We start from the raw sequence: 13,341 nt of genomic DNA on the forward strand, positions 1-13,341 counted from the left end.
CTGTAAACGGCCCGAACTGTCAGAGCACAGGGTGGACAGCATCCACAAACTGTCTGTTGTCTAGTGAGTCAGAACGACTGTCAGCGTCCGTGAGAAGTAACGAAATTTTTTGGCACCGCAGCAACCCTTGGCCCTTTTCTGAACGGAGAATCTTCTTAAAATTGTATTGTATCGAGTGCCATAGGTGAGTAAATTTTTGTGTGGTTTAGTTACTTCCATTGGTGGATGAAACAAGTGGTGCTCCCTCAGCTATGGCCAGTGGCAGCGAAAGTTCGGACGAGTTTTTCGATGCTGTGGAGGACGGTTCTGCCAATGCCACTATCTACAAAAGCCCGATGGTAGAATCCTCGTAAGTATTGGCTTACTCCATTGCAATCTAGAAATGCTTAAATCAATCCCATTTCATTCTTCGCCTGGACACTTGGCGGCTTACTACTACGTTGGGAAATCGTCCGCGCAGATTCGGTAACACCGATGATAATCAAGTAACCCAAGATAACAAATCGTCGTCATCGCAGCAGGCTACAGTCAAGCCGGTACTGGTTTCCGTAAGTAACATTGTTCTTTACACGCTATATACACATCCATCCCGCCTATTATTCTTGCCCCTTGAAAGCATCGCATGAGGCATTTTACTTTGTTGTTAACAAGCGCTGTGCCATTCTAATTCGCACTGAGCATTACTAGCGAACCGTTAACCATTCAATACGCGGACTAGCATAAGGTAATGCTATTAAAAATAAAATAAATTCCGATAGGACGTTTGGCACATTATATGTTCCATGCCGGGCTACTGCGAGTAAAGTGCATCAAATTGTCCGTTTTCCTGTTTGTAGTTTAGCGTTTTGTTGGTGTAGCACAATCGTCGCCGTCGTGACTTTCAATTATTCACCGTTTGATTGCATTTTTACAGATTTGATTTCTTTTATTCCTCTATCTATTTCTGTTTCTTTATCGTAGCATCGTAATCAGCGATTTAGAGACTTACGCCAAAGCATGCAAAACGATGACGACGAAAATGCGGGCAATATATTGACCCCTGACTCACAGGTACGATGGAAGACTTATCTAGCATTACTTTTCAAACTACCTATCCTATTTGTATATCACGAATGTAATATTTTTTCTTAACTGCTTTGATTCTACCATATTCTTTTTTGTTTATATATTAAATAGAAACTCTGTTACATGTTACAGTAATTTGTAACACTTAACTTTCGTTAGCTTAATTCTGCTTTCTGCATACTATGAATGTATGTTCTCTTTTCGGAGACCACTTCTTTCTCTAATCCCATATCAACATCTCGATCTCTCACCCAACTATATCGCTTTTCATCTTTCGACTGTCGCTACAGACCAGCTCTGCGGAAGGTGTATACATTCCAGCCAGTCGATCAAACTACCCTTTCAGGGTGATCGAAAGTGATGTGGCCAGCATACACAGCATTTGTTCTCTGGGCATTGTTGGCCGAATCATGGCGGGTGGAAGTATTGATATCAGCGGTATGTGGTTTGACACTATACAGTTTCAGACACAAATCTTTCAGCTTTTCTTTTACGCTCATGTAGGACACAGTACGGGAAAGGATTCATCTACCAGTCGGGCTCTGCTCAATAAACCGATAATTGCACCAGAGCCAAAAATTATTGGTAAGCAGGATCATTTGATCCTTCAATAGTGATTTCATTCGTAAAGGGTTTTTTTTTATCAATAATCTGTTTCCATTTTCGTGTTTAGATAGAACCAAGGATCCGGACGTGATCAGCAGCACAAAGCAGACGAAGGTAGTGTCGAAATCGAATATATTTTCATCGGGCACTACTATGGAACCACCGGTGGCGCCACCGAGGCGAAAGAAAAAGCTGCGCAAACAGTCAAGCAGCTCATCGGATCAGTTCAACCTAAACGAGGGCCACCGACTACAAGCAGCGGATAGCTCTTCAAGTGAGAAATTATCTTTGAAAAGACCCACGCAACCTCCACCGGCACCACCAACTCTTGATAAAGCCCCTGGTCCAGTGGACGGCAGTAGTACTATTAGTACAAGCACCGATAGCACGGTCGCCAGCAGTAGTGCCAGCGGGTCTGAGGTAGCGATCGGTGGCCCTGAGGCGCTACCCATGGCTGGTATATGTTCCGCCGGAAACTCACCTGTCATACCAGCGGTAGATGGCTCCGATATGCAAACTTGGCCCGCCACGCTTGAGTCTATTACGCGGGAGATTGAAAATTCATTCAAAGAGTCTACGGCACCTACGGCATCACCGGTTATGATTTCCAGCGGGAATACGCCGGGCCTAGATACGGCTGCAGCCGGAAGCGCAGCGACTTCGGGCAGTTCCAGTGGCAGCCGCCTGAAACTGGGACAACTAGCCTCCTCCTTCACTCACGGCACAGGAGTTGAAGGACAGTCTGGCCTAGTCACTGGATCGATGAATCGTTTGACGCATCTAGTCACGAGCGGTCGCGAAGCGACACACGGTGGCATGGCATCCGGAGGTCGCGATTGGTCGGCAACTACAACGATTAGTCCGTCTGGAAGTGTTAAGAGCAATTCGGCACCGGCACGCGTAAGTTGGATCGAAGGAGGTGTGATCGGGTTGAACATCTACAAAGCCACCAAGGGTCAGTTCGTGGTGAAACCAACAGATGGGGCATTCAATAAGGCGGAAGGTCCATCACGGGACGAGATAGCACGCGTCGAACGGATGCGGAAAGTCGGACAACCGTTGGAAGGAGCCGCTGTTGGAGCTATGGGGGGTGGTAGTGGTAGCCGTCGTACCAACCTCTCAGCTACCGGTACCAATAGCCTAGAAAGCGGCACACGAGGCATCAGTCCCCTCGCCAAGCAAGTCTACCTAAAGGAACGACGGAAATCGGCTGGCGATGAGGAAATGCTCAAGCAGCTTAATATGTACGTGCGTACACGCACCGACTCCGGCAAAGAACTGACCGACCTGGAAATCCTCGAACAGGTACCGGTGAAGAATCTTGACACGGGCGAAAATTTCCCGCTTTCAGCTGTAGAGGAGAAACTGCCCCAATGCATAAATCCACTTTCGCTGCACATTATGCGCTTGACAAGCCATATCCCGGAGACAGACGAAGAGTCTGTAGCGGCCCAGCCCGACTGTGATTCGATCCAGCCCGACGACGAAGAGGAACTAGAGTCAAAAGGGTCCGAAAGAGGACGACAGAAGCGTAAAACCGCCCGCATTAAGCACTTTATCCGATCCACAACTCGTAAAACGGTCAGCAAAGCTCGCTCGATTGCTTCTGAACTGACACATGCGCGGCACAAGGAAGATGTGGCAGATATCCGCGACGTGAGCAACCCCGAGCAGAACATCAAGATAAAGGCGTCAAGTACGAATAAAGGACCTTATGATTTCGCCAAGTTACAGCATGTGCAGGATCTGCGTGGCGCCTGCAAATCGGCCGTCTGGTGTATGAAGTTTAGCTGCTGCGGACGCCTACTAGCGACGGCGGGTCAGGATAGAATGCTGCGCATCTGGGTTTTACGAGATGCTTATCCGTTTTTCGCGGATATGCGCACGAAGTACAACGCAGTACCGAAATCTTCACCAACGCCGTCACAAGAATCACTCAACTCGTCGCACAATTCAACTGAAGAGGCATTGGCACTCGAGGCGGCCAGTGGCAACTCGATTGGCCCGTTCATGTCGCGCTCATTCTGCACGTACTCGGGTCATACCTCCGATCTGCTCGATGTATCGTGGTCCAAAAATTATTTCATTCTTTCGAGCTCGATGGACAAAACGGTACGGCTTTGGCATATCTCACGCCGCGAGTGCCTATGCTGTTTCCAACACATTGATTTTGTAACAGCGATCGCCTTCCACCCCCGCGATGATCGCTATTTTCTTAGCGGAAGCTTGGACGGGAAACTGCGGCTCTGGAATATCCCAGAAAAAAAGGTGGCGCTGTGGAATGAGGTGGACGGGCAAACCAAGTTGATAACTGCTGCGAATTTTTGCGAAAACGGCAAATTTGCTGTTGTAGGCACATACGATGGACGGTGTATTTTCTACAACACCGATCAGCTCAAGTACCACACCCAAATTCACGTACGGTCGACAAGGGGTCGCAATGCTGTCGGGCGTAAAATCAGTGGAATTGAGCCGAAGCCAGGTAACATCCGCTGTTCCGCACCGATACTCACTTTGTTCTACTACTCACGCTCGTACTACATTGTTCCAGGGGAGAATAAAATTCTGGTCACTTCGAACGATAGTCGCATCCGATTGTACGATCTGCGAGATTTGAATCTCAGCTGCAAGTACAAGGGATATTTTAACTCGTCGTCGCAGATCAAAGCTTCCTTCAGCCAGGATGGCAAGTATGTTGTCTCGGGCTCAGAAAATCAGTGCATTTATATTTGGAAGACGCACCACGAATATAATAAGCTGAGCACGGTAAGGGTAGGTTCGATGGCTTGGCTAGCCAGTCTTTTTGCTTTATTCCTTTCGCTCTCTCGCGACCCTTTACCACGTTAACCTCCGTTGTTTCCTTTTCCAAATATATAAAACAAATTTTCTAGGTCCGTCGTGATCGTAGCGACTTCTGGGAGGGCATCAAAGCGCACAACGCTACCGTTACTTGTGCCATCTTTGCACCACATCCGGAAGCCATTATTCAACTGGATCCTGACGAAACGGCCAATTTGGAATGTGTATGTATCTGTTGTATTGCGTGCCTGTACATTGAAATTGTCGATTGTTGTTGTTTTCAATAACTTTACTAATATTTCAGCCTTCCCCAAACACATCTTCCGGTTCAATGAGCGACAAAAACGGAGGTCGTGGCTACGTCCTGGTCAGTGGAGACTTCAACGGCAGCATCAAGGTGTTTATCAACAAAACAAAGCCGAAACACAGCAGCTTGCCGTACACCGCGATAGCGGATTAAGCAAATCTTGGACGCCAACCGTGGCTCTTAGCCCGCAGCCCGGGCACACGCACACCAACGCACAGGTGGTCCAATGTAACCACCGAGAAGCAAAAGGCAGCACAGAGCAATCGATACATGGCTTTAGTTTACAGTATAGCGGACCATAGAATTTTATGCATCAGAGATGGCTTCCAGCGCCTGGAAGTAACACATAGTAATATTTTGGTTAACGTATGTTTTAAAATACTGATTGCGTTACGAGGTAACAATCATCAAGTACCATACCGTTAACCATTTGCCTTCGTTAAGGTTTCATGAGCAGACACTATCGTAGTTTCTTAGCTTTCATTATTTAATCCCATAGCACAACGACAGTGTTACTATATCCAAACGAGCACTTGTTGTTACCAACATCATCTGCAGAGTAGCCTACTATGTTAATTCGTTACTATGTTAATTCTGCTAAAACAAAACATTAATCGTTACCGCATGTTTGAGCTATTTCCTCTCCAATATGGCACGATGGGGGTGATGTTGTACTCTCCGGTCTTGACGTGCAGTTTTATACATTTCAGAAAAACGAACTCAATTCTCAACAATACTTGGAAAAATGTTTGGTTCGATACAAAAATAGCAACTTGTTATAATAGCTTAAACAAAACAAAAAACAAAAATGCAAGCATTAATTAACGGGCGGCAGAGATAGGTAAAAAATGCGGAGAAGTGAAAACTAATTAGCTAGCCCAAGGAGATTAGGGGCAGCCGCAGGCAGAATGCATCATCACATTGACAAAGACAGCTTCTCGTGTTCAGCTCGCATTTCATCCTACTTTAGGAGTCTGTTGTCAGCTTCTGCATCCAGCTACTTTGCTGGTTTAAGTGCAGTTCCTATAGCAATACGCATTTGTTTTTATTCATTCATCACTTGTTTTCACCGTTAAAGGTACTAATCCATTATTATATATATCTAAATAGAGAACACCAGAATGAACGAAAAAAGCCCGCGGTACTGCGGGGGACTTAATAGTACACCTAGTGAGTGTCGTTGGCCGTCACAAACACAATCGAATTGACCCATGTTTACCAAAGTCAGGATGCATTGATATGCATTTCATAATCGTTCGCTACGATCCTCCCAAATTCGATGGTTGTTGTTGGAATGGCAATAGTATGTACTTCAGCGAGCGGTCGGGACAGTGTGGTTGTAATTGTAATTACCACCCGGTGGCATGTGCATAACGTCGTACCGCTATAGTTCACCACGGCTACACAACGGTGAAATGGGAACACGTTCGATGCAGCAGCAGGGTGGCAATGAATGGCCCCATAGTACGGATTTTGATTTGGCAACGCCGGGCCACTCGAAGCATAAACCCGTTGCATATGTATGTTTTTAGTCATCCATTGTTGCTTGTTGTTTTCGCCTCATTTAGCGTGTGTCCGTTTTCAGTTTTATCATTAGTTTTTTGTTGTTTTAGTTCTTAGTCTTGCTATGGCAGTGAGTATGAGTGTGATTTGTGATCGAAATTGGTCGCGGATAGGAAGAGTGCGAGAGCGATCGAGTAGGGTTTAAGCGTGGGTAGCACAAGAATCCTAAGGTGCTGCAAAGTTAATTTATTATCGTAAAATTATAACATTTGTGAATATCAATACATATATGATGTATATTTATACAACTGTTGGTGTACTTCCCTTGGAGGATGCGTATGCTGCGTAACCGGTAAATCCATGATGATGTATATTAAGAGAAAATCGCTTCAATCAACTCTTCAACAGCCCATTGACGGTGCGGACGGTGATGTCGCGCGACTGTATCTTGTTACGGCAACCGGCATCGACGCAGGTCAGCTGAACGGTGCGTATCGGCTGAAATTGCAGGAAGCCATTGTCGGAGAACTGGCACTGCTTCAGGGTGCTGTTTTCGGGTGTGAGCTGCAGGTAGACGAAGAGGGCCGGCACTCTCACCGTCACCTCAAGACTGACGCTGGTTAGGTTGCTGCGTTCGCTGCACACAGCTGCTACCACGCTGACCGTCACGGTCGGATCAGTACGGTCGCGGACGTGCTTCAGCTTATCGAGCAGGACGAAGTTCTCGGCGACGAGCTGACCGGACGACTGGCGGTAGGCGGCCAACAGCACCAAGTGGTCGGATGGCTTGAGGCCGAGGTGCGCCAGGTGGCCATAGATGTCGTACCGATCGACCGTCACGACCGTGTTTGGCCCAACCGTCACCTCCTCATACGTGCGCCGGTCAACAGCGCCAAACGTACCGTAACGATGGATGCGCAGCTCGATGCGCCACCGGTCATCGGCACCGAGGGTGTCGCGGACGGCCGCTATTTCTAGCTGGCGCCGCTCGTTCACGAACGACACCAGGTGTTCGGGGGCGAAAATCTGGCGCAACCAAACGTGCAGCAGCTTGAAGGTGCCACCGTACTCGATCGACGACCAGGACGGTGCGATCCAGACGTCGTTCAGCTGCCAGTAGAGTGCCCCCATCGTGCCGTGGGCTAGCCGGCGGGCCCGGTATACCTCCGTTTCCGTCTTGACGATCATCGCCTGCGATAGTTGGCTCAGGAAGATTAGGTCGGGCCAGTATGTCGCATCGGGCGCGTCTGGTGAGCTTGCTGGTAGCGGCAGGTTGAAGCGTATCATCGTGAGAATCGGTTCGTGACCGAGTGGGCTGTGCTGGCGATGGTTGATGAGTCGGGTCAGCTCCAGCGGGTCGTAGCTGCGTGCCTCCGGCCAGCTAGTGTAGGCCGGGAACGACTGGAATCCGTACTCAGATACGAAACGGCCACCCCGGTACTGTGCCGCGTTCCAGCCATCCAGAAAGTAGTTGTAGTAGTGCACTAGAAACAAAAACAGACAGACAGAGGTGTACTGCATGAGACAGATGTAGCCAACAGACAGATGGCATACTCCTCACCATCACCGTGCAGTGGGTCCTGCGGATTGGCAGCGACGTAATCCTTTGACGGGTGGTCACCATTCGAGGGCGAGGACAGCAGCACCGGGCGGCTTGGATCGTTCGCCTCCACCTCCGGTAACACCTGGCGCACGTACAGCTCCACGTACTGCTCGTAGTAGGCGCTGAAGTTGGTCTCCGTCCCGTACCAGTTCTGGCGCAGGGCGACCTCGTTCTCGTTGTTGGTCGCCCACACCGCCACGCTCGGATGGTGCTGGATCCGGCGCACGTTCTGCCGCACCTCGTCGCGTACCGTGCGCAGGAAGCCAGCCTCGGTCGGATACATTGAGCAGGCGAACATCAGATCGTGCCAGATTAGCAGGCCCAGCTCATCCGCCAGCCGGTAGAAGAGGTTACTCTCATACAGACCACCACCCCACACTCGCAGCATGTTCATGTGCGCATCCCGGGCAGCATACAGCAGGAACTTGACTGGTACCATTCACACAGTAGTAGTGCAACAGTAGAAGGACAACAGCAAGTATGAAGCATGAGGTGGTGGTGATTGGAAGGTCGTCACTATCGACAAGGCTACTCACCATAGCTGGGATCGTACGAACGCTCCGGCAGTATCGACGAGGGGATCCAGTTGGAGCCCTTGGCAAAGATGGGCACATCGTTCACAACAAAGTAGAACAGCTGACCACCATCGTCCGTTCGCTCCTGGCTGAGCCGAACCGTGCGGAAACCGATGCGCACAATCGTCTCCGCCTGCAGCGTGTCCGGATGCGGCTGCTTGACGCTGTTGATCGCCGCGTCCTCCCATTGCACGTACAGGCTGTAGAGCGGCTGTCGGCCATAACCGTTCGGCCACCACAGCTGCACCGCATCCTTGCGCACGCTCAGCCGATGCCCGACCGCCAGCTCGCCTCGCTCGTTCGTCGTATTGACCACCGTCAACGTCGACTCCGTGCCGGTGGCAAACGGTACATCGCTGGTTGCGCAACCCGCGTGGAACATGCAAACAAGATAGCGGAGCAGCAGTTAGCAAAGAAGGGTGTTGTGTGCCTGCCAGGTGAGGTGGTGTGCGGCGCGATTTACAAGATCTTGAACGTGAGCTGCCCGGCGACTCGATGCTCAGTCAGGCCCGCCTCTAGATGGACCATCACCTCGATCAGCCACAGGTCATCGGCGGGTACCGGTGATCGTGACGACCACGTCCCGTATCAGGGCTGAGCTGTAGTACTCCAGCCGGATCGGCTTCCAGATTCCCATCGAGGGTGCAGCGAGACCCCAGTCCCAGGCGAAGCTGGCCTGCATCTTCCGTATCAGGTTCACGTGGCACTGGCCGTTGTACACGGGCGGTGGGCACTCGGGTAGCACCGGTAGCCGGTTGGACCAGCTGGCGGCCTTCGATCGCGCCTCGCTGACCGCCGAGCGGAAGTGGAGTCGCAGCTCGTTCGTGCTACCGTCGCACTGCCCCTTGACATCGAAGCGATAGCGCACAAACATGTTGTCTGTGCTGCCGAGTAGCCGTTCGCCCAGGTACACATCGGCGAACGTGTCAACGCCATGCAGCGTCAGCACCACGTACTCGTACTCGCTAGCCACACCTGGAGCGAAAGAGCATTGGCGCAATGAGAGGGAGGGGGGGGCTCTTCGACCTCTTTCCTACCAATCCACCGAATTGCTTACTAACACGAAAGGTTCGCGCGGTAAATCCAATCCTGCTGCCCAACCCAGGACGTATTGACGTCATTGTACTCCTCCAGCAGTGAACCGATGATCATGCTCTGCTCCAATGCCGTATACACCCCCGACGGTAGCGTCTGATTAGGTATGACGTACACTAGGGAGAGGAAGAGAGAAAGAGAGCGGAAATAAAACACGGCGGTGGTGGCGGCTCGAGCGATCGAGCGATCGAGCGTGGAGAAAGCCGCAAATACGCTTACCCCCTTTGGTGTCCTGGATGTGCCAGAGCAGGTCGAGATCGAGCTCGGCCGACTGCTTGGATGTGACGTGTTGATTCAGCAGGATCGTCACCAGGAGTAGCAGAACAAACAGGAAGAATTTCAGGGCGTCCAGCATCGTGTTGCTGCTGCTGCTGCTGCTGCGGTAGTGGATCGGTTCTGCGCTTAATGACGACAGAGCGGCACAGGAAGCGAAAGCGAAAGAACGAATACAAAGGTTCCCTCGCTGCCCCCGTAGCCCTGCCCTACCGGCTGCTCCCTCTTTCTCTCTCTTTCTCTCTCTCTCTCTCTCTCTCTCTCTCTCTCTCTCTCTCTCTGTCGCGAACTACTCCGCAAAACTTGTTGTACTTTCTTTTTCTGTGTGGACCGTACGGTCCGACACCAGGACACGCACAGCACCGTACGAACTGTGTGGTGAGACACGACCGAAACCGAAGCGATATGATAAGCGGTTGTTTGCGAGATGCGAGATCTCGTCACGCGATGATAATACCACTCATCCTTCCTCGCATCACGCACACTCGCACACTAATCCTGCTTTCATGTGCTCCACGGTGAAGAGGCAGCTGCCGGATGATAGTAGCTATTAACGCTCATGCCCCCTCTCTTCCCTGCCCTTGTTATCAACGTTAGTGCCAAGGGTGCTCCTCCTCCACTGACACCACTGCACCTCGGCTGACCGATTCTGCCGGTACTTGGGTACTTTGATGAGCGAGCGTTACGATAAGCGAGGGATGATTGGTTGATTGGCCCAGACGCACTTGAAGCACTTGCTTGCCGAGCTGCTGCTGCTGCTGGTGCTGTCTGGACGTGCTGCCGGTGTCCACCGATCAGTTGCTGATTGACTACTACTGGCCCCCTTTTCAACGGAACCGCCAGCCAAGGCCACGTAATCGCCACTGCATTCGCCGTGTGTTCGTCTTCCCGCGAACGTCTTCCCGCGCACGTGCGAGTGCAGCACTGCGCACTGGAAAGGTTTCTCCCAGCCTGCCTGCCTCTCTCTCTCTCTCTCTCTCTCTCTCTCTCTCTCTCTCTCTCTCTCTCTTCTCGGTGACTCGGTGCCACCACCACTAACCAAATGGAACTAGGCGACGGAAGTAGGAACGGGCGAGAATGCGGACCTAATCCGATTCCAAATCCCGCATTCCGCCGTCGGAGGCCAATAACATTTGTTGGCAACGCATTCGTTCGTTGCGTTGGAAACCGGCCGGGGGGTGGGCCAACCAACGTCCACCCCGCGTCGCCAAACGTCGCGGATTTGCGAGTAGCTGTTGGTCAATACCGAAGCGACTCAACAAGCCGTTTAAATGTTTAATTATCTGGGTAGGTGTGTGTTTAAGTATCTGGCTTCCAAACTGTCCTCTTCGCCTCCACTCTCTGCCACGGGTGCACCATGTGTGCTCCAATAGTCTCCAGGATCACACAGGAGGAGTAAAGTCGTCGGGAATTTGGTGGTTCTTCCGGATCCGGATTTGCGGCCTTTGTACCTTTTGGTGCCCTTTTTGGAGATCCCACAGTAACAGTAAGGGTTCTGACACTTGACACAGGAGCACAGCCGAAACTGAAACCGAACCAAATCGGGCAGGAACTACCAGCGAGCGAGTACCACACGATATCCACAATTGGGAGGGGGAGGGGTGGGGGTGGGGGCAGGTTAATGAGCTGCTCTGACGCGTCAGATTGCTGTCCGGCGGGTTTGCACCGCTGATCGATGGCACTTAACCTTCTTAGCCTGCAGCCGCGCTGCATTGTAAACCACTTGACGTCTGCCTATAGGGATGGGGTGGACCCAAAATCCGATTTGGCCCCCGGGGGGTTGGCGGTGGTTGGCATCCTCCTGGAACCTGAAAGCGAATGGCTGCAGGGAAGGGACGCCCGCCCGGACTTACTACCACATCAACAGTGGATATCGTGGCCACTAGGGGGAGAAGAAGAAGAAGGGTACAGGGACGGGGGAAAGGCCAATGATCCAATGCATACGCTCATTGATGCCACCAACTGGCGCTACCGGTCGGTATGGGCCCAAAACGGGGGAGGGTTTTTGTATGGATGCCCCTATCACCATTGCGCCATGGGATTGGAATCACGGACCTGGTGGGTTGGTGGGTGGGTGGTTACCGGTCTCAACCCGGTCTCTGCCCGGCTAGCCGGAATGACCTGATGCCGGGGCAGAAATGACACTCCGCATCTTCGTCCATCCGCAAACCGCGGTGGGTGTAACGGTGATTTGTTACCAACCGATCGAAGTGGATTAGCCAGACCCGGTGCACAGGGTGCCAGGGAGCAACAACCCACTCCAATCCCACTGGTTGCCCACAGGCCTGACGCCTGATGCGACGCCCGAAAAACGGTTTCGTTTTCCAGCAAATTACCAGTCCCCCAACACCGCGCTGCGCGTTGCAGCCCCTGCTGCCCTTGGATCTTGGATTTAATAAGGGGAAGCCCTTATACCACACCGGAGCAGGTCATATGTACATCGAGCGCGTTTGGAAGTTGCAAACTCTTCAATTCCTCTTTTCTGGTATTTGGTTTGTGGGTTTTGAGTTATTATCCATCATTACTGCGCTTCAGGAATGCCGATTGCCGATCATGAAACGGAACGGAACATTTATTAAAGAACGATGAATAATATACCGATTACAAAATTCCTTGAATTCTAGGGGCGTTTATTTATGCAAATGTACAGATGACTCCTTTTTTACATTTTATTACCTTGCTATCCTATTCGTTTATAAACGGAAGTTCGAGTGTGTACTCCTTCTCCCCGTTCGTCTCATCTCATCTCCCCTAACTAGCACTCACAAAATGGACAAACTGCAACAACTGCAACTCGACATGCCGTGTCCTTGACGACGGCGACAACGACCTGTGTTCGTTCGCTGGCGGGCTGACTCGCTCGCGTGATCGCGTGATCGCGCACAATCTTTATCTATGTACCTAATCATGTCACGTTACCCCCCCTCCCCCTGCCCCCTCTCCCACCCTCCCTCCCAACCCTTCCCCGGTGGAATGCTGATGAAATCTTGTTGCTGCTCTGATTGGATGGCTAGACTACTACTACTACTACTACTACTGCTACTACCACTACTATTAGTACTACCACTACTACTACTACTACAGCTACTTTGGGAAGGGATCGTTGCGACCGTGATACGCGGAGGCGTGCCTGTGATGTGAAGTGCTGCCGATCCACCAGCCGAGACGAGATTCCGACGAAGATGATGAAGATGACTGAAGATTCGTTGGACGGTTGGTATCCCACTCCCTTTAACACCCTTCACCCTCCAACACCCCTCACCCCTGGGATCATCCCCGTTCCGCCCGACGGTGGCGTCTAGCATCCAGGACGGCAGCACCAAGGAGAATCTGGAGGATGGGCTGGGTGGTGGGTGGATAGGATGAACAGCAAGGTTGAGATGGGAGGCAGTGCACCAGAAGCGGAAAAGTTCTAGCCATACACCATCTAGAACCGCCTAGTGCGTCCGCCTGCCTCCCCTCCTTCTCTCTCTCTCTCTCTCTCTCTCTCTCTCTTCCTCTCTCTTCCTCTCTCT

At 51.3% G+C, this 13,341-nt stretch overlaps 3 protein-coding genes across 5 annotated transcripts in view; 1 reads left to right on the top strand and 2 right to left on the bottom strand.

The window, feature by feature from the left end:
• The first annotated feature begins 67 nt into the window (after positions 1 to 67).
• LOC125954697 (WD repeat-containing protein 44) lies at positions 68 to 6,699 on the top strand. 3 transcript variants are annotated; one of them, XM_049685196.1, is made up of 9 exons: positions 68 to 184; positions 250 to 349; positions 461 to 548; positions 961 to 1,050; positions 1,356 to 1,650; positions 1,739 to 4,153; positions 4,223 to 4,443; positions 4,563 to 4,694; positions 4,775 to 6,699. In XM_049685196.1, exons 2-9 carry the CDS (start codon positions 252 to 254, stop codon positions 4,928 to 4,930), a joined length of 3,495 nt encoding a protein of 1,164 aa, XP_049541153.1. In that variant the 5' UTR covers positions 68 to 184; positions 250 to 251; the 3' UTR covers positions 4,931 to 6,699. The 3 variants fall into 3 exon arrangements, with proteins under 3 accessions (XP_049541153.1, XP_049541170.1, XP_049541162.1); XM_049685213.1 differs by lacking the exon at positions 68 to 184 and having other exon boundaries at positions 199 to 349; positions 1,356 to 1,503; positions 1,570 to 1,650; XM_049685205.1 differs by lacking the exon at positions 68 to 184 and having other exon boundaries at positions 199 to 349; positions 4,223 to 4,437.
• Positions 6,674 to 10,648, bottom strand: LOC125954712 (beta-mannosidase). The gene is given in 7 exon segments (XM_049685227.1): positions 6,674 to 7,764; positions 7,842 to 8,312; positions 8,420 to 8,814; positions 8,922 to 9,013; positions 9,015 to 9,433; positions 9,520 to 9,669; positions 9,773 to 10,648. Coding segments are annotated over 7 exon segments (2,754 nt in total). The 5' UTR covers positions 9,909 to 10,648.
• A 2,142-nt stretch (positions 10,649 to 12,790) lies between these two features.
• LOC125959237 (progestin and adipoQ receptor family member 3) overlaps positions 12,791 to 13,341 on the bottom strand; it is an 11,093-nt gene continuing 10,542 nt past the window's right edge. Inside the window, exon 5 of the mRNA XM_049692061.1 lies at positions 12,791 to 13,341. This exon is cut by the window's right edge and continues 221 nt beyond it. The gene's annotated coding sequence lies outside the window, so the exon portion shown is untranslated.

The sequence above is a fragment of the Anopheles darlingi genome, chromosome X (genome assembly GCF_943734745.1).
Source record: "Anopheles darlingi chromosome X, idAnoDarlMG_H_01, whole genome shotgun sequence".
NCBI lineage: Eukaryota > Metazoa > Arthropoda > Insecta > Diptera > Culicidae > Anopheles > Anopheles darlingi.